This window comes from Haplochromis burtoni, unplaced genomic scaffold (genome assembly GCF_018398535.1).
Source record: "Haplochromis burtoni strain Fernald_Lab_line unplaced genomic scaffold, NCSU_Asbu1 Contig_540, whole genome shotgun sequence".
Classification (NCBI taxonomy): Eukaryota; Metazoa; Chordata; class Actinopteri; order Cichliformes; family Cichlidae; genus Haplochromis; species Haplochromis burtoni.
In genome coordinates, this window is record NW_024582901.1 from 99,114 (window position 1) to 119,595 (window position 20,482).

The following is a 20,482-nucleotide window of genomic DNA, read 5'->3' on the forward strand; positions in this document are numbered from 1 at the left end:
GACAGATAAGTAAAAATCAAAGACAGATGATAAGATAGAGACAGAGCAGATGTGAAAAGTGAACATGAGAAAGGAGGAAGACAAATGAAACAGCTCATCAATAAAGAGGCAATAAATAAAAAACAACAACATAAAAACAAAGAGAGAGTGAGATGAACGATGTTAGAAAGAACATTTTCAGGAAAACTACAAGAGACAAGAAGGAATGACCTTACAAAGTTTCTCCCATAATCATTTCCTTCCATCAACCCCAGGTTCAACCTTGCTATGCTCCACACCAATTTATAGGCGACAGAACCTCAAAACCTCCTGTGTGATTGGAGCTTAGAGTGGCCTATTCCTGACTATCTGACTGCACTTTGACAGAAAAGTGGGCAGAGATGAAGAGGAAGAGGAAGAGGAGAGCAAAGAAAGGAAAGTCAAATAAAAAAACTGAGGAGAAGGAGAAAAAAATAAGAAACGGGAAGTTGAGGAGAAAAATGGAAGGAAAATAATTTTTCCTTTCATTAGGAAATAGAGGTGGCAGATGAAGAAAGTGACAGAAGTAGAAACAATGCAGCAAAAGCAGGCGTAGAGTGGAAGGAGAAGTAAAAGCAAAAGACAAAAACCTGCAACTTGTAGTGTGTGAAAGGCTTCCCCACTCTCCTCCCCGCTCTTTCACCAAACCTCGACCTAGCACACATTCATACCAATAATGGACTCATTTAAATGACAAATTCCTTGCATATTCTAAGTGGCACTGAGCGCGACTTAATCCTTCTTTAATGAATGTCACGGCGGCAGTTCATTAAGTACTAAGGTTACCCTGCCGGGTGCAACCACGGCAAAAATCATGGACTTCTTTGTGGCCAGAGCGACATTTGGTAGGTTGATAATGAGAGATTTTTGGCAGAAATGTCTTTTTTTGTGTATGAGTGTGAGAAAAGATACATTATAATAGAGAGACATGAGATGAGATGAAATGAGGTGAATCAATGCATCAGTAGATATGGTCAGGAAAAAATTTAATTCTTTCTTATTTGATGTATTAACCTGAGCACTTGATGGGTCCATTTCCAAAATGCTGTATATGTAAAATTCATTACCAACTAATATAATAAAATACAAAAGTTGCTATCCAGGGAGTTAAAGTTTATCTGAAGCTCAGGAGGTAGAGCAGGTCATGTACTGATAGGAAGGTGTGTGGTTTGATCCCTGGCTCCCCCACTGTGCATGCCAAATATCCTTGGGCAAGATACTAGCCCCAAGTTGCTCTTCGATGCATCCATCGGAGTATGAATGCGTGTAAAATGCTTGTGTAAATGGGTGAATGTGGCAATTTGTATAAAGCACTCTGAGTGCTCCAGGACAGTAGTAATGCTCTAAGATCTAAGAATCAGTCCATTTACCAGTATATTGTTTTCAAGATAAGTAGGACCATTAATTTGACATCAAAATGGTAATGCAGTACAGCTGTTTCCTTCCTTCCTTCACCTTTTAGACATCCATGTCTATATTTCAGTAGCAGAGTTACTGTTTTGACTCCATGGAGGAGATTGCTGACACATAGAAAGATAATGGCCAAAAAATTTTAAAATCACCTTGTCCATTCTTATTCAAGTTTTTGTGGAAATGATTGATTCTTCAATTTTCAGAAAGCAAACTCTGAACTGAATTTATTTCATGGCAGCAAGTATGGCTTGTTGATACAAACTCATGCGAAGAGAATTGCATTCATTTTAGTTGAAGCTTGGCAAGTGATCACGGCAACCTCAAGGCGTCCAGTCAAACATGGGAGAGGCCATTTGTTTCTTTTGTTGAGTGAGAACTTCTGTATTATGGCTAGATGGCGTCAGCCATTTGGTTGGCAACTAGATAGCTCAAATATCCTCGAGCCATCCCCAGCCAGTGCTGAAGTCAGACAGGCAGTCAGTCACTTCAGGATGACAGCAGTAGCTCCAGAGGAGGCTGCAGGCGAAGCCCAAACAAACTTTCATCTGCGTATCACAGGATTTAGAGACAGACCCAACAAGGGAGGGAGAGATTGAGGGATATAAAGAGAGGTGAAGAGAGAGATAGAGGTTGAAAAGACAGAGTGAACCAAAACACACAAACACACACTACAGGATTGCAGGAGCCTTGTGCAAATTTAAATCCCCTTCTCATCTAACAGTAAACCTCCTTCGGCTATAACTGTGCATCTATGTATATATGGGTGAGACTGGCTGTGCATTACAACCAATTTTTAAAAGTGGGAAAAAATGTATGTGTATTTTCAGCTTCTTAATTATTAATTTCACATTTTCTACATATTTAGTTGTCATATGTTATGTTTATTTGTATGTTTCCATTAGGGCTGGGGTATATGGCCTCAAATCCATATCGCGGTATAATTTGAAGCATGTGTCGTAACGATATATATCACGTTATATTCTTTTCTTCTGTATACTGTATTTTACACACTATAAGGCTTTAATTTTCTCAAAAATCGACAGTGCACCTTATAATCCGGTGCGCCCTATGTATGAATTCTGGTTGTGCTTACTGACCTCGAACCCTGATGGGGCTCAAAAATCTGTCAAAAAATGGTTTAGTACAACTTTGGTAAGCTACGAAGCTGCACCACTTGATGGCTTGTCGGAGCATTACGGCTATCGTAGTCAGGAGCCTCGTGAAGTAATCTAGGTCCAAAACTCTGTCTGCTTCAGGTCCCAAAGTCAAACAAACACTGCAGCATCACTGAGAGTTAAAAACTGTCTAAATTCTTTCATCTTTAATAAATTCATCAGCGTTGCTGACTAGGGATGCACCGATACCGATACCGGTATCGGGTATCGGCCTCGATACCACATTTTCTAAAGTACTCGTACTCGTTAAAAGTCCCCCGATACCGAGGACCGATACCACGGTCTGAGACCTGTCTATGTTTGAGCGGCATGTAAGGGGTTAATCATAGGCGCCGAGTGCCCGCCCCCGGCCCGGCTGCAGCTCAGAGCGGGGAGAAAGCGAGGCGAGACATATCAGCTGTGTGGAACTATTTCAAAGTGAACGAAGACGCGAAAACAAAGGCGGACTGCAAATTGTGCTCAGCGAAATTGTCCAGAGGAGGCTCTAAAGGTAGCGCATTTAACACAAGCAATTTAATCAAGCACCTAAAATCCCAACACAACAACAAGTACAAAGAGTTTACCCACGCTTATTAGCACAGAGGAGCATAGCTGATGCTATAGCAGTGGGACGGAAAATAGTTGGGCATTTTAAACATTCCGCCTTAGCCTACTCCCGCCTCGAGGACATTCAGGGACAGCTCAACCAGCCAATAAAAAGACTGCAGCAGGACGTACAGACGCGCTGGAACAGCACGTATTACATGCTCCAGTCCCTCATTGAGCAAAAGCGAGTGCACGAACTCCCTGACTATCTCACCGCTCACCAATGGGCTCCAGTGTGTGAATGTGTGTGTGAATGGGTGGATGACTGGATGTGTAAAGTGCTTTGGGGTCCTTAGGGACTAGTGAAGCGCTATATAAATACAGGCCATTTACCATTTACCATTTATGGAGACGACTGTTGCCATCCTCACCCCCTTTGAGGAACTAACTAAAAAAGTGAGCAGCTACAACGCACTAGCCTCTGATGTCATCTCAGCTGTGACTGTGCTAGTGAGACTTCTAAACAGAGAAACAGACGAACAAATTTAAAATTAAATTTTGTTTTTTTATAATTATTTATTCTGTAATGTGTTGCATACAACATGCTTTTCATTTTAAATAAATGTTCTTGATTCCAAACTAGTCCCTTGTTTGTTTGTTTTTTGTTAAATTATAGGACTAAAGCTGTTACCTGCAAATTTAAATCATCTTTTTATTAAGTACTCGGTATCGGTATCGGCGAGTACTGAAATGCAAGTACTCGTACTCATTTCCAAAAAAGTGGTATCGGTGCATCCCTAGTTGCTACTTTACCAGTTAAGTTTAACATCCAGGCATCCATGAAAACAGAATTTATTGAATCTAATGGAGTTGGAAGTTAGCAGGAAGTTAGCTCGCTAGTTTCCACCTAAACATGAGAGAGATTTCTGAAAAAATTTAAACATACAGCTCTGCTGTCACTTCCAACATAAAAGAAGACAGAAAACTAAACAGCAGTGACTTTTTTAGGGTTACTGAAGTTGGGCTAGTTGATATATAATGATGTGCTACGTGATGTTAGCATAACATAAACAGTGAAGCTGGAGGATGAACGCTAACTTTTTTCCACTCGATCAAACTTTACGGGAGGGTTCCTGATGGTTAGGGACAAATGCAACCGCATGGCAGGATGCTGTAAACGGACCAAACTTCAGTCAGGAGAACAAGTGAGATAATCCATCCACAATACGAGGTTAGTCATTAGTATACCAACAACATGGGAACAGAGCAGCTGCGACAGAATTCAACATTAACGAATCAATGTTACGGAAGTGGATGAAGCACAGTTTCTGGCTTTCCTCATATTCCAAAACATGCTTTGTCTCTTTGCTATTACTGTCGTCTGGCATAATTTGCAGATGATATTGCTTGCAGCTGCTGCGATGCTTTTGACCAAAACAGGCGCAGCTTGATGACACCATCAACACGAGCTATCGCAGTAGAGCGGTATAGTCAAAATGTCTACCGTTGGCCAAATTCATATCGTTTCTACCATATACCGTTTATACCGCCCACCCCTAGTTTCCATCATATCTTTTCTGCTTGTAATTGTATTTAAATTATGGAGTTTTGGTCTTTAGAGATACTGATAGTTATAGTCAAAAGAAAAATGACAAGAACTATATTAGGTTGGTTTGAGAGAGACTTTTATCAAATTCAAATATTTCATATAAATCAAGATCTTCATGCATTTGTGTCTATGTGTAATAATCCAAACTGTCATCTAAGGACATTCCTTGAGTTCAAGCTTACTCTGTCAGTCTGTGTGTGAGCTGTACATTTGTCCAAGGCTGTTATTGTGGTGTGTTGGTGTATGATTTTGACTATTGTTACAAGGATTATTCTTAAGATGTCTGCTTGTGTCTCCACTGACATATTTATATGAGATTCAGCATGGCAGGCCATGCTCATTTTTTCTATGCCGAGACAAATTAAACACTGTCACGAGTGTGCAAAAGCAGGGAAACCACAGTGATGGCTGCTGTCTTTCTAATTGTTCCAGTTTCATATTATAAAAAAGCAATTTCCAGTGGGTCAACAAGCCTCAGGGGGGCTGTTTTAAAAAGAAGTGTTGGTATATGATGACTTTTCTACTCAGTAAGGAGCCTGCTGGAGATCTGGAGGAAATTTTCAAATGCTTTGAAGACAGCTGCAGAAGTGAAGAGTTTTAAAAATTCTCAGCAAGGATTTGTGCAGGAGCTCGGGGCAACACCGTGCATGTGACTGTGCAGGTATACTGGTGTGTGTGTGCGCACGCCTGTACGTGTTTCTGCGTGTATGAACAGACAGCTATAATAGTGCCTCATTAGAACTAGTTAATAAGGAAATAGCCACTTGGTAGAGAAGATAATAGTGAATTACATTGACCTTTTAGGATGAAAACACTTTAAGAGACGGACCGTGAAAACAATGCAGATGAAGTTTGGCTGAAATTTACCTCACTGCCAAACTCACACTGTAGTTAGTTCAGCCACCCAAAAATATCAAAAAGACTTCTTCTCATTGTTGATTATACAGGGAGTGCAGAATTATTAGGCAAGTTGTATTTTTGAGGAATAATTTTATTATTGAACAACAACCATGTTCTCAATGAACCCAAAAAACTCATTAATATCAAAGCTGAATGTTTTTGGAAGTAGTTTTTAGTTTGTTTTTAGTTTTAGCTATTTTAGGGGGATATCTGTGTGTGCAGGTGACTATTACTGTGCATAATTATTAGGCAACTTAACAAAAAACAAATATATACCCATTTCAATTATTTATTTTTACCAGTGAAACCAATATAACATCTCCACATTCACAAATATACATTTCTGACATTCAAAAACAAAACAAAAACAAATCAGCGACCAATATAGCCACCTTTCTTTGCAAGGACACTCAAAAGCCTGCCATCCATGGATTCTGTCAGTGTTTTGATCTGTTCACCATCAACATTGCGTGCAGCAGCAACCACAGCCTCCCAGACACTGTTCAGAGAGGTGTACTGTTTTCCCTCCTTGTAAATCTCACATTTGATGATGGACCACAGGTTCTCAATGGGGTTCAGATCAGGTGAACAAGGAGGCCATGTCATTAGTTTTTCTTCTTTTATACCCTTTCTTGCCAGCCACGCTGTGGAGTACTTGGACGCGTGTGATGGAGCATTGTCCTGCATGAAAATCATGTTTTTCTTGAAGGATGCAGACTTCTTCCTGTACCACTGCTTGAAGAAGGTGTCTTCCAGAAACTGGCAGTAGGACTGGGAGTTGAGCTTGACTCCATCCTCAACCCGAAAAGGCCCCACAAGCTCATCTTTGATGATACCAGCCCAAACCAGTACTCCACCTCCACCTTGCTGGCGTCTGAGTCGGACTGGAGCTCTCTGCCCTTTACCAATCCAGCCACGGGCCCATCCATCTGGCCCATCAAGACTCACTCTCATTTCATCAGTCCATAAAACCTTAGAAAAACCAGTCTTGAGATATTTCTTGGCCCAGTCTTGATGTTTCAGCTTGTGTGTCTTGTTCAGTGGTGGTCGTCTTTCAGCCTTTCTTACCTTGGCCATGTCTCTGAGTATTGCACACCTTGTGCTTTTGGGCACTCCAGTGATGTTGCAGCTCTGAAATATGGCCAAACTGGTGGCAAGTGGCATCTTGGCAGCTGCACGCTTGACTTTTCTCAGTTCATGGGCAGTTATTTTGCGCCTTGGTTTTTCCACACGCTTCTTGCGACCCTGTTGACTATTTTGAATGAAACGCTTGATTGTTCGATGATCACGCTTCAGAAGCTTTGCAATTTTGAGACTGCTGCATCCCTCTGCAAGATATCTCACTATTTTTGACTTTTCTGAGCCTGTCAAGTCCTTCTTTTGACCCATTTTGCCAAAGGAAAGGACGTTGCCTAATAATTATGCACACCTGATATAGGGTGTTGATGTCATTAGACCACACCCCTTCTCATTACAGAGATGCACATCACCTAATATGCTTAATTGGTAGTAGGCTTTCGAGCCTATACAGCTTGGAGTAAGACAACATGTATGAAGAGGATGATGTGGACAAAATACTCATTTGCCTAATAATTCTGCACTCCCTGTATAAGGAGTACATATTTTGTATAGTGTTACTATTACATTAATTACACTATTACATTTGGTTAGTCAGTATAGCAGGTGAATATAACTTGTGAATGTAAAGCAGAATGGTCAGAAGTATTAGACTTAAGACTAATATTTAATAGCAAAGCTATTTGAGGGCAGTTACTTTGCAAAATGTACATACACAGTAAATTGAGGTTAATATGTATATATCTCCTTTAAGTGAACTTAATATTGATATTACACACTTTCCCCAATCCTTTTCTAATATGTCACATGCAGTTTATGTCACATGTAGTAAAGATTAAATGAATGAATACATTTTACCAAACATTTGTTTTTCCTAGCAGCTAAAGAGGGTCAGTATTTCTAATATGGCAGCGTAACACTGCAAACAATGTTGTATCTCTCCTGTGTTGAGCAATTTTATTGGCAAGCTACCAAGTGCCTGCTTTTATCTTGCTCTAGACTTATGTTCAAGCCAAATAACATTATTGTGACTGCACGCTGCAGTGTTTGTGTACCAACCATCAAATAAGAATTTGTCTTTGGCAGGTAATAAAGTAGACATTTTATCATGCAGTGCAAATGACAAGCTGGCTCTTAAAAATAAATAAATAAGAAAGATTGATTCTACTATAACCATTTTTCTGAAAGCTGTGATGGCATAGAGGATTTAATTGTTTTGATAATTAAATACTTTAACAGTATACATGAAAAGGACAAAAATGTAACAACTCAAAAGGTAGCGATAAAAAAAAAAAAAGAGTATTGGACTGAGAAAGGAATTTTTCTGATGTGAAAATCTCTACTTACAGGTAATAAGAGTAGGAATAAGCATGTCTTCTGAAGCATGGTGAGGTGAGGCCGATGATGACAACAGAGCAAAACCCAGAAGAAGGACAAACACATTGGATTAGTTCATGAGTTAAATGAAAATGTAATTCTGACTGTATTTATTTTAAATTGATAAACTACCTGTTTTTCTTTCAACTGTTTTCCCCAACCTACCTGTACAACCTGCCTGTCTGAATCCTAAATTTGCTTTTCTATGTGTCCTCATCTTAAAACATTTGTTGTCATTTAACTTTGTTTTTACAGATGCTGAATGGGTTATTTTTTGCTATGAAGTATGTATTAGTACATCTAGTTGCTGATGAATTTAATTAATTTTTCTCTACTGCATGTTGGATTAATATATTTTGCCTTCGCAAAATCTCAAGAAAAAGTTCATGCTGAGGCATAACAGAACATCCAAGGAATATTCTAGAGTGATGTCCAAAGATATATTTGGTTAAAAAAAAGCTTCATTGTAAGTCAGCTGTGAACCGGCCAGCAGTCAATCAAATAAATTGGATAAGAAGATCTATGACTTGTGAAATGATTACTTCACTCACCCAAAAAATTATACTTTTTTCATAAGAGCTTTACCAGGTCATTAACTTTAGAAGATAAAAACACATTTATTAATCCATCATTCAGTCTTGTACCCTGATGTTAAAACTTTAACTTTCACCCACACTATCAAATTATTAACTGAATGACTTTTTTTTTATAAAATTTAAAAATTAGATGAAAGAAATAAAACAAAACAGTTTCAATATACAAATCATTCTATTAACAGGATTTGAAATAGTTGGACTTTCGACAACTCCAGTTAAGGAACTACTGAGCAATATTAGAATCTGACCAAGGTGTATGATTTGTGGGTAGTTGAAAGAAGAAGCATGGTACTTCAGAAAGAAGTACATTCATTTTGTGTTGTAGTACACATTCTACAGTAAACAAAAACAGATGCATGTCCAGTACTTAATTAGATGTATTTTTAAATGTTAAAGCATTAATGACCTACAACTATTATTCAATGTAGCATATGCTAATGTGCTAGCAATGGGCTCTGGTCTCCATTAATTTAACAGGGACTCAGGGGTATTTCATGGTCTATGCTGTCATTATGTTATATATAACTGAATGGCTTGCCCTGAAATATATTTTTTAACCTGTAGGTTTTTCAATACGGCATGAATACTTAATTTTGGTTTACAGGTGAAAAGAAAAGTAAATATAAATACACCACTGATGCCTCCATCACCATTTGGCAGGTAAGTAAATGAGATAGATCGAATGAGAAGTGACAAAACAAACCCAAAGGAAGAGGATGGAAGCTGGAAGAGTAACACACAGAAGCAAGGAGGTAAAGGTTGAATGAGTGTGGTTTGTAGCAATAATATCTGTACAAGGCCATAATTTTACTCTGGATTGTGTTTAAAATCGTTAATCACAGAAAACGTACTAATTATGTCTGAAATTTAATGAATTGCAAGACTAGTGAAAGTAATAATAAAAATCAAATTAATATTATAAGGACCAAAATGTTAAAGCTAAGCCAACCAAGAAAATCTTTAACCTTTTACATTTTTTCTTCTCCTTTATCCTGTTTTTGATAATAAAGCCACAGGTTTATTCCACTGCACTGTACTTGACTAATATGACATGTGTATCAGTGTGTGTGTGTGCGTGTGTGTGTGTGTGTGTACGTGTGTGTGCTTGTTCTGCTACTTCCTCAATGGTTTGTTGGTAACTTTGCCCCCCAGCATACATCCTTCATCTATAAGTGGCCAGAGATTGGGATTTCATAATATGTCTGGACACACAACACACACAAACATACACACTCATACTTCATCAGACTGAGTTGTTATAGCACGGGAAAGTCAAGCACAGTTCAGAAGGATCAATACTTCCATTCCACTTCACAGAGGAGCACACCTTACACAACTACTGCAGACTGCTTCAATCAGTCAATCTATCTGATATGCCATCTTAATTACTTACATAATATGAATTTTGTAAATGCTGACAAAATACTTACTATAGCTTTTCATGTGACAGAGAAGTTACTGGCCGTTAGTAGGGCTGATATACATGTGAAAAGTGAAATGTTATTAACTGTATTAACTTTTTACAGGCTTGATGTTTTTAATAAATGACTTCTATACTTTATACTCCTTTACTTTTTTCATCCAGCCCCCTTTTTTTGTTCTCATTCTGTCTGTTTTATTGTTCTATTCTTCTCCTTCTGCTTCTGTTTTTCCATCTTCTGATAATAATGTGAATGATAAACTAAATAAATAAATAAGACAAAAAAAAAGACTAACAAGAGAAGCATAGAGACTCTATAGTACTTCCTACCCCTCCCCCCGAAAAAAAACATATTCCTAACACTAATAACACATTTATAAAATGGCATGGTTGGATAAAATGGGTTAGCTAGCCAGATATAATAACAGTTACCAGCCTGGAAGGGCTACTTTGCTATATTTAAGGGCAGTAAAAAAGTATAGTAGATATAGCGAAGGCAGCAGAGATGGAATGAAAAATCATTTGTAACAGAAGAGTTATTTTTGAGTTCTGGGTGCACACAGCAACACTATTGTAAGGCAACGAGGTGAGGCAAAATAATGTTTTACTCAATGCTTACACATATGTTTACATGAAGACAGAATAAATCTGCCAGAGCCTTTGAAAAGAAATGTAGTTTGTTTTAAACCAGCGCTTCATAGCGTTGTTGTGGAAACATTAGTGCAACTGAGACAAATGTTGATGAAACTGGTATTACATCAAACCACAAATCAATATCTACACCTAATTCTAATGCCATTCCCCAAACAAAGAACTGTCCTTAAGCAGAGCTTTGCAAAAATGTGGAAAAAGGTCCTCACTTTTCCAAATGTCCTCACTGAAATGGCCATAAACAAATACTGGTCCTCATTAAGATAGCTGAACAAGTGACTATGTGCACATAGTCACACCCATAACCCTCTTTAAGAGCTCTGCTGACATTGTCCTTATGATATTAATAAAATGCAGAGCACTGGGAGCCCAGCTGTAAAAGTCATAGTCGTTAAAAATGGTCATAAATATTAATATAGTGTAGAAAAAACACTCAACCAAGTTATTCAGGGTACCGTGTTTGAGACTGATTAAATGGGGCAGAGAGAGAATGAGAAGAGACCAGCTTGGATGAGAAATGGGGAAAAATCTGAACTTTTTGTTAACAAGTTACACCTAAGGTCTCCGTGTGTAGCAGTAAAAGCATGTTAGTTAAACCTTTTAATATGCGACTATGAGAGTAAATTCCGTGTTTGAAGGACAGAAAGTTAAGAAACACAGGGTATCAATGAAAGTGAAATCTCTTCAGAGTGCTCACGTCTACAGCCAAGTTAATTTGAGGTTTGACAGAACACCGCTTACTTGACATGTACGGAAGGAGGACGCTACGATGGAATACGCATATGGACACACAACAACACTGAGACATAGTGAAAAAAATGACAAGAGAAAAGTACTTACATATGCATGCATAAATGTCAAAATAAATAAGTTATTTGACAAATGAGGGGTGGAAAAGGAAGCCTTTTAAAGACTGCATCTCCACACACAAGTTCTGTAGTTTTTATCTATAGATTTGATCATTATGGCTTTGGTTGCATAAAACAGTATGAGACCACACAAACATAGAAACACTGCTCATATCACCCACACTCGAAAACTAAACCGAAATTCTTTCTGTGCAATGCTATGCCAACTACGATTTGATTATCGAGAAATGCAATTAACTGTTTCATATGGCAGTAGAATACACACACAGTATTTGCATGGCCTATGTTTAACCTTGTCTATTAGATTATGTGTTTTCAGCTTTTAGGCCAGTCGACTACTCTGATTCTTTTTCTCTTATTTAAACAACTAGTAAATTAGCCACCCAGAATATCCGTGGTGATCACACAGTATGAGTTTGTACATTTGTGTGAGTGTGTAAATGGTTTGTCATCACCAATTTTAAATGTGCTGTAAGTGGACCATCAAGCATTTATCTCAGCAAGCTGCAGAGTCCATTATTCAACCATGTGTCACATCTGCAGAATAGGGGTCAAGTCCAGCTCTGTTGTGAGTGCATGTGTGTGTAAGTGTGTCTGTGTTAACACCTCCAATTTATCTACTGATACGTCCAAGTTTAGCATGAAAGAATTCGGTACTTTCAAATTTGTGTGCTTCTTAATGTTTCTCTGTGTGTTTTTGTACATCTTCTAGTTTAGAGACAGAGTTTCAGTCCACCAATGTATTGCATGTGTGTACGCACTTGCATACACGGGTACAGACACAAACACACACACACACACACACACACACACCACTTGGCTTCACAAGAGCCTGCCATTTGCAGTGGATTCAGCCTGAGTCCATTCCCTTGGCTGACACCAGTTTCTAATCGCCTCATTCCTCTTGTTATAGATGAGAACCCCAGGGTGTCATATACAATCTAGAAAGAAGATGTGTCCTTTTGTTGTCTCAAAGTTGAGAGTCATCATTTATATTGTGGTTTTTTTTTTTTACCAAAAAACTGTTAATCTTGGCATCCTCACAATTTTCTAAAGGAATTAATACAAAAGCTCTTTTCCTCACACATTCATTTAGCACTATATCTATCTCACATCCACACCTAAGGCCAATTCGGACATACCGCTTAACTTAATATGTATGTTTTGAATGTCAGAGGAAACCAGAAAACATGGGGGAAAAAAACCTGTACAGCTATGCATAAAGGTCAAGCAAACGGAAAGGAGATTTCAAATCAAAGAACTCTTTGCTGCAGGTCAACAGTACTAATCACAAGATTAATTAATTTCCGCATTTTTTTAATAAAAAAATGAACTGCTGCTCTTTGCGCAATGATTACAACTGCTAAATCAGGATTATGATTAATCTAAAAGTTTCAAGAAAATAAACCACCAGTTTTGGCAAAGTTCCTACTTTCTCTGAGCGACTGTGCACCATCCACAAGGACTGTCACAACCTTTAACATCTAGCACTGCATCAATGTCAATAAACTTCCTAAAATTATCAGATTTGGGTCGGCTTTAAATATATGAAGAACTATGTTATAGAATTCCAAGTTCAAGCCACTGGCAATTTAATCTTTATATGCTACTACTTGTCTTTGGCCAAAAAATCTTTGGTAAGTAATTTTTGACTCTAAATACTTTACAATCCCCCAGAATACTAAATGAAATATTTAATCTAAGGTAAAAAGAAAAAACTGTACTTTATTGCAAAGTCATTGTAGCACTGCACTAAATATAACCCAGGTTGTCTAATCAATAGTTTAATTTTATGTTATATGTATATAGGGTTATCCATATATAACCTTAAGATGCAGGAAGGGGATTTATTTGAGAAACAGATAACTACCATGACAGTAACAGAATGGATTGTCTTTGAGCCCAGAACAGTGTAGGTGGAGATATTTGTGAAGCATCGCATTTCATTCGGCAAGACATACCACAAATCCTAATCACCCACCTATGTTTTTGTTGAAGCCAAAAACATAATTTCTCTCCTAAAGTTTGATTAATTATTTAACTTTTTTAGCTAATTTTAGGGCAGGCTGGCTTGATTCCTGCATTACTGCATTATACCTACATATAATTAATTACACCAACCTGCTATCAATGTAGAAAGCACCATAATGTGGGAAGATTTTTTTTCTCTGTCTGAAATTCTGTTGATGGAAAACTAACTGCAGATATCTTGCAAATAATGAAACAGTTAACAATGTTTATCAGTTTGTCAAAGCAAATGACTGGTAGAGTGTTGGGCAGATAAATCTCATATCAGAGGAAATGATAAGTATACTTTGATGCATTGAACGTCCTCAGAAATTATAATAGTTTTAGATGTGCGCTTTTGACAGGACAATAAAGTACCAAAACGGACAGATGGTGTGCAACAATGTGTAAATGTTCACATTAAATAAATTAAAGTACTGACAAAGTGACAAAATATGTTAGAAAGTTTTCCAAAAGCATCTTAGATTAACTTAACTTTTCTACCTAGCTAATAGTAACAGCCAAAGCAGCCATTAAAAAATTCCATTCACACTTCAGTTTGCTACTAAAACTTTGCTAAAACGTATTCCCCAAGTTAGACTTTCAGTCAGCAAGGAAGAGAGATAAGTATACAGACTAATGATACTATTACAGGTAGGGTGCCAACAACTGCCTAAATGACTTCTAATGTCTAACAATGGAACTTGCAAAGTAACATTAAAATCTAAATTTCATCTATTTAGTGGCATAAATCGGGCAGTAAAAAGGCAATCAGAGGCGTTTTAAGTCTCAGTGGTAAAACTGCTGAGAGGAAATTGCATACCACAGTGATTAAAATATTAGGCGTTAGATTTTCATTGTATGAAAGAAAACGAATATGTGACCCCCAAATGCCTTTACATGTTGCTTAGGCCAGAACATTCTATGGTCCTTTTCACCAATACTAAGATTCATAACCAAGGTGATTACACACTGTCTGCACACTTATTATATTGAAAGGTACAAACCATGTATCCCAAGCTTTTTTGTTTGTTTTGTTTGTTTGTTTTCCCCCAAAAGGTACATCTGATTTTTAGGTTATCCCAATTCAAGGTGAAAGATGGACAACTGGAAAGTCTTTCAAGAAATATATGGAGGAACGTTCAATTATATCATTAATGACATTTTTTGTAGGTGTTATAGCTAATGAGTTTGTCAAATATGAGAAGAATAATTCTCAGCAACTTAATATTCAATGACAGTGACAAGATGTATTTGGAAACTACTAAATGCTGAGGTAAAAAAATCACATTGAAGAACAGTGCGGAGTGGATGTGGTCATGTCTAGAAGCAAACATACAATACCCCACGCTCAGAGTTCTCCATGTGTGAATCTCTCTATCGGAGCAAGGGCAAGGCAGGTACAGGACGGGACAGGAAGGGGTGGAGCCAAAGACAGGAAGCAGGAAGATAGAGAGAAACATAAAAGGGCGTGAGACTTGATTCAAAGAGGACGAGTTGAGCAAGACATCTGTTTGTTTGTTTGTTTTAATCATTTGTAATGCATTCCTTTCATTCCCTCACATTCATTACTTTTTCGATTTATGCTAAGCATTTGACACCAAAGTTCAGAACTAACATAATAGGGCTGGGAATCTTTGAAGCACCTTATTTGTCTTGTATATATGGTCAAATAGGAGGCAAATATGCGAACTAACTCTAGCTTACATTCCTGTGACTCACTGTATTTTTTATTAAGAAACTACCAATTATTATTAAATTGTTAATATTGTATAGTGCATAGTGACAAGCAAAGTTACATTAACTCTTTCAGAAGATACATTTTGTGATATTACGAGAAGTGAGAAGTTCATTGAAAATATGATGCATAGTATATGAAGTTTATTTTTGCTAAGAAGATCTAGTTTAACCATTTGCTTTTTGGACCATTTTGGACCATCATCACCATTGGTGAAAATCTAAAATGTCAAACTTCACTGAATACAATATAAAAAAGTCACTTTTCAAATCAAAGTTGAGGATCAGAGCCCAAATTCCTCTATGAGAAAGTAAAAAGCTCCAGCCTGCAAATGTGATTCTTCAAATTGTTTGGTAGCAATTAATCTTGAGAGCTTTTCAAGACCCCTACATTTCGGGAGATGAGTACTGCACTGCTAGCCATTTAGAAAGTTGTGCAGTAAACCCAGACTAGGTTTACGATCTCTCTCAAGAGTGAGTCACCACAAGACTAAGAGTGTGAGTCAATAACTTCATTAAGGCAAATGTGAATAAGTCTGCAGGTGCAATACATTGTTGTTAAGCATAAGGTATGGCTCCGATACAACCCTAGAACAAATAAAAACTTCAGTCTGAAAGCAGCTTTCAGTCTACACCATCTAAATTTCAAGGTCGCGTCCCTGTGAACTCTGTGCCAATTCCTGTGTACCTACTACTTCTACACTCCTTAAACTCCTGGGAAGTTCTATCCTTCCTACTGAAATTATGTGTTTGGTCTTCAAACACTTGTTTGTCAAATTGACACAGCTTTTATGTTTAAGTGTGTCAGTGGTACCATGAACACTCTCTATGCATTTTAACATTCACAGGATTCAACAATCATTGGGCTGTAAATTGTGATTTCATTTTATTTTTTTTTTACATCTTGAAGTGTACCATTGTGCTAGCCTTCACCAGTGCACATAACACTGAAAAGTTTTGGCCAAACTAACATCATAACAATTCACGGCATTGCTTCAGCCCTATTAAAGTGGATTCAGATAACCTTGTTTTTTAAGTACCAAAAAGGTATTAGCCTTTTTTTAAGGGGAAATAAAAAACTCTGTAAGGACACTTCATGGACTTTGTAAAAAGATCTGTATTTAACATAAACTTGATCAAAACTATTGTTTGTAGTTGTTGTTTTGGTGCTTTTTTTGAACTAACAAAGCAAATGATTATCGTTATCACCATCATCACAATCACAGGAAAATTGTGCAATACTGGTATTTTGCATTCAGATATATAGAAGCAACAGTATATGCAGATATAGGCACAATAAAGGTTTGCAAAGGTTTCCACAATGTACAGACTAATAGAAAACTAAACTTAATCACTTATGATTATGTAGAAGTGAGTAGTAGGGTTATTGTGTGTAGATACCCCATCAAACACCTATTGTGTGTCATATTTTTATGTCATTTTGCTGTGTTTGGGCAGTGGGTGTGTAGTCAAATATGAGGATTCTATAAAAACATCTCATCTCTAGGATTTCAGATTTTCTTTCTGTGTAATGGATGCATAAACAAAGTTCCAGTAGTAGTTTTTTTTAGACAAACAGACAGAAACAATTGCATATATGACTTTAACTTTGAGTTTGTGCACTTCTACATATGTGTATAGTATTTACTTAAGGTTATACACCATGGTAAAACCATGAAACAGACAAGGGTTAATAACTTCAGCAAATTTGCTTGTTTGCCTGACTAAACTCACTTCTGTGTTCCTTCTTTTTAGATGTTTATATAATTACTTTTTATTTAGAATGAGAATTTAATTCACACCTCCTTTTAAAGTTGTTGTGGGCATGAAAGGCGTAAGAAAGCTTCAGACAAAATACAATCACAAAAGGCAGTTATTGAGCCAGAATTTGAAATAGCTTGGATAAAAGGAAAAAAGGGGTGAAATAAGTTTAACATATTTTCCATCAATTTGCAGTTCCAAAGATGTCACCTTTTCTCAATTACTTGGTTTAGGTCTGCTTCTCTGGCATTACAAACAGAAATCAGCCGGTGTACAGGGAGCTTCTGGAACATTAATTATTCATTGATTCTCCTCTTAACCTTTCTATGAAAAGTGTGTCTTCTGGTGCTGGTTCTTTGAGCCCTCAGGGCTACCTGGCTGTAGAAACACTGAATCCCCATTAAGCCTTCAGCCTTGTTCAGTGTTATTCACTTTCACATACATTATCAGCAACATGTCCTGGCTTTCTTCAGAAAATAAAGTCCATTTGGAACACATGTAAAAGTGGTCTAAAAGATTAATTGGACAGCTATGAGCGTACTTCCCAACAAAGTTTTGGTGCAGAGTAATTTATGAGGTTTAAAAGGCATGTAAAACACTTTCTGTTTAAAAAAAAATCTGCCACTGGGACTGGCTGAAGTATGCAGTGTAAAATATAGATGATCCCAGATATATGGTAAAACCATCAATGTCTGAATCCATTCAGTTGGACTCATGTTATCGATTGTTTTTCTTTCTTGTGTCTCCATGACTCCCCACTATGTCTTGGTACAATTTAATAATTTCCCTTTTCTCACGTTTTTCCTATCTTGATATGTACTCCATGATTTCATTTGACATATATGTGCCCTTTAAATCTGACTGATGGCCTCGGTCAGCTCCGGTTCACGAGAAGCATCCCAACTGCTCCTTCTTTTCTCTATCTTTTTCTCTACAGTGTCATTGCTTTTTTTGTCTATATCTACTGTTGCAATGTTTGCCCTCTAATTGGCTTTTTATGTATATTATGCCCCCCCCCCCAGTCTGGTTAGCATCTCATTAGCATATCCACTTGACCCCAGGGTTAACCAGTGCTGCCTGGTTTTCAATTACCATATTCCTTCCAATCTTATACATTTGTCCCTTCCTTCTGTTACTCTCATCCTTTCCCACTTTTATTTTGTTTAACTTCTATATTCCCCATTTGTGCCCTCTTCTGATTTCTCCACCTTTACCTTTTTTGTTATATAATGTATTATCCTCCTTTGGCTCTACTGGATTTGTAATCCTCTTATTTGGTATATTTTCTGTTAGCCTGGGTTAGCCTCTAATTAGCATTTCAAACTGACCCAGTACCCTGCCTGACGTTATATTTTTGCCTGAGTACTCTTTTGCTTGCTTAAAATGGTTACAACGTTATATTTGACTAGCAATAAGGTATCTGCCAGTTTTCCCTCAGGGCATTTTTATCTGTTCATCAAGCTTAATGTTCAAAATTCAAAAGCTGTTCAATAGTAACAGGTTATGAACAATTCTTTAATTTAGCAAATGCAAGTTGAGAGCATCCTTGTTGCATTTAGACAATATTTTGTCCTTTCTCTCTCTCTCTCTGTGGAACAGTATGATTTTACACGACATTGTGCTTGATTCAAGCTTTTTGCTAACTAATGATTTTAGTCTAAGGAGCTTGGAAAGAAAAACACCTGGACTTCTTTAAGTTTCCTTGAAGATGTTTCACCTCTGATCCGAGAAGCTTCTTCAGTTCTAAGTGCAATTGATGGAGAATCCCAGATTTTAAGCCCTATGGGAGTGTCCCCAAGAGGGTCATGGACCCCCTATTGATCCTCTAACTAATCACACAAGCCAAAGTGTGAAAATGGGTGTGGGTCACTATCAGCCAAGGTTTTAGGTGAACTCATTTTGAGACCATGCCCCACCATATCATGTGACTTACTGAGATCAAATGACCCTAGATATGAGTGAGCACTGAGGCATCTGGGACGGGATCTCAAAACTGGATTATAGATTGCAGACAGCTGGTGTTATAAGACAGCCCCTCTGTTCAAAGATGGTCTGCCACGACCCTCTTAGGAACATTCCCAATAGGGCTTAAAAATCTGGGACTCTCCATCGATTGCTCTTAGATCTGAAGAAGCTAGAGGTGAAATGTCTTCAAGAAAGTCAAAGAAGTCCAGGCTCTTTTAATTCCAAGCTCCTTAGACTACTATGACCTGGATGGCTGAGAAGCTTCACAGACAACAGATAATTTTAGTTTTACACAAGCAAGTAATCTACCTGAGAACCTGACCTTGTTCAGTGCTATGGTATTTCATTTTAGTGGATGTTTGGTCGATATTAAAACACAACTTTTTATTTTAGGAATGGAGACAGTACAGATTTGTAAAGCATCAAACAATCTCCAGTAGCTATATATTCCTTCCAAACACAGTATTACGTTTTGTAAAAAAAGAAAAAAAGAAAATCTCAGTTTTTAATGTCTAAAACAGAAGGACCAAGTGAACATATTGTCTAAATGTATTTCATCACACTCCCGTGCAGCGTTTAGTTTTGAAGTGTATGCAGTTTATAATAAATACTGATAATTATTGATCTCTTAACGCACTATAAAGTGGTTACTGGAATGCATTTGCAAGTGTGTCATTATTTTCTAATTTGACTGGTAACAGAAAATAATCCTCACACTATTTAGTTTTTTCTCTAATTTTGCTGCCAAGATAATGTATGTTTTAAACCAAAACCAACTTTTTGGGAAAATAAAAAACAACCTGTGACACAAAAATCACAAATGTAAAAGCAATATGAAGGATATGAAGGTTAGAGAGGAATGGGAGAATTGATGGAACAGTATAGAAAGTAACAGAAAGAAAGGCTGGTGATGGTGCAAGCCAGTGTGCAAGTAAACAACGATACAGAAAGCTTTTTATATCTGCTAAATGGGTTATATAATACAGTTTTAAATATATATATAAGTCTCTGGGGAATAGTATAATTCTCATTTATTTGTCTTTAAGGATTATAAGATTAAATATGTCGCCAGGTTTAATACAAAATTTTGACCTTTTATATCGCCAGAAGAAATGACTATAAATCTGTAGTTTTTGCGATATGTTTTTAACCTGAAATGTTTGTTAAAAATTTTAAATCTTAGACTTTTTTTGTTGTTGTTGCAAGAAACAAAACCTAAAGGGGAAAAAAAACATTGTAAATTCTGATTCAGTTTTATTTCTAAATGTGGTCAAATCTCTTTAACTGAACATATTTTTTTCTTGATAGATCATTAGGGTCAAATTAATCTGTCACTCCCTGCACACTTAAAATTATCCACCTGCGTATATATGCTAATGAGG

The 20,482-nt window shown here is 37.2% G+C and overlaps 1 protein-coding gene across 13 annotated transcripts in view; it reads right to left on the bottom strand.

Annotated features, from left to right (window-relative positions):
- The window catches only part of ptprt (protein tyrosine phosphatase receptor type T), a 300,616-nt gene that overhangs the window by 76,923 nt on the left and 203,211 nt on the right, over window positions 1–20,482 (bottom strand). For 5 of the 13 annotated variants that reach the window (XM_014329335.2, XM_014329332.2, XM_042214260.1 and 2 more), the window contains 2 exons: window positions 14,982–15,014; window positions 8,065–8,094 (listed from right to left, as the gene is read on the bottom strand). The exons of 3 other annotated variants lie outside the window; for them this stretch is intronic. In XM_014329335.2, coding sequence (XP_014184821.1) covers window positions 8,065–8,094; window positions 14,982–15,014 — 63 coding nt within the window. The remainder of the gene's footprint in view (window positions 1–8,064; window positions 8,095–14,981; window positions 15,015–20,482) is intronic. 5 more of the 13 variants (XM_042214263.1, XM_042214262.1, XM_042214259.1 and 2 more) reach the window with 3 other exon arrangements.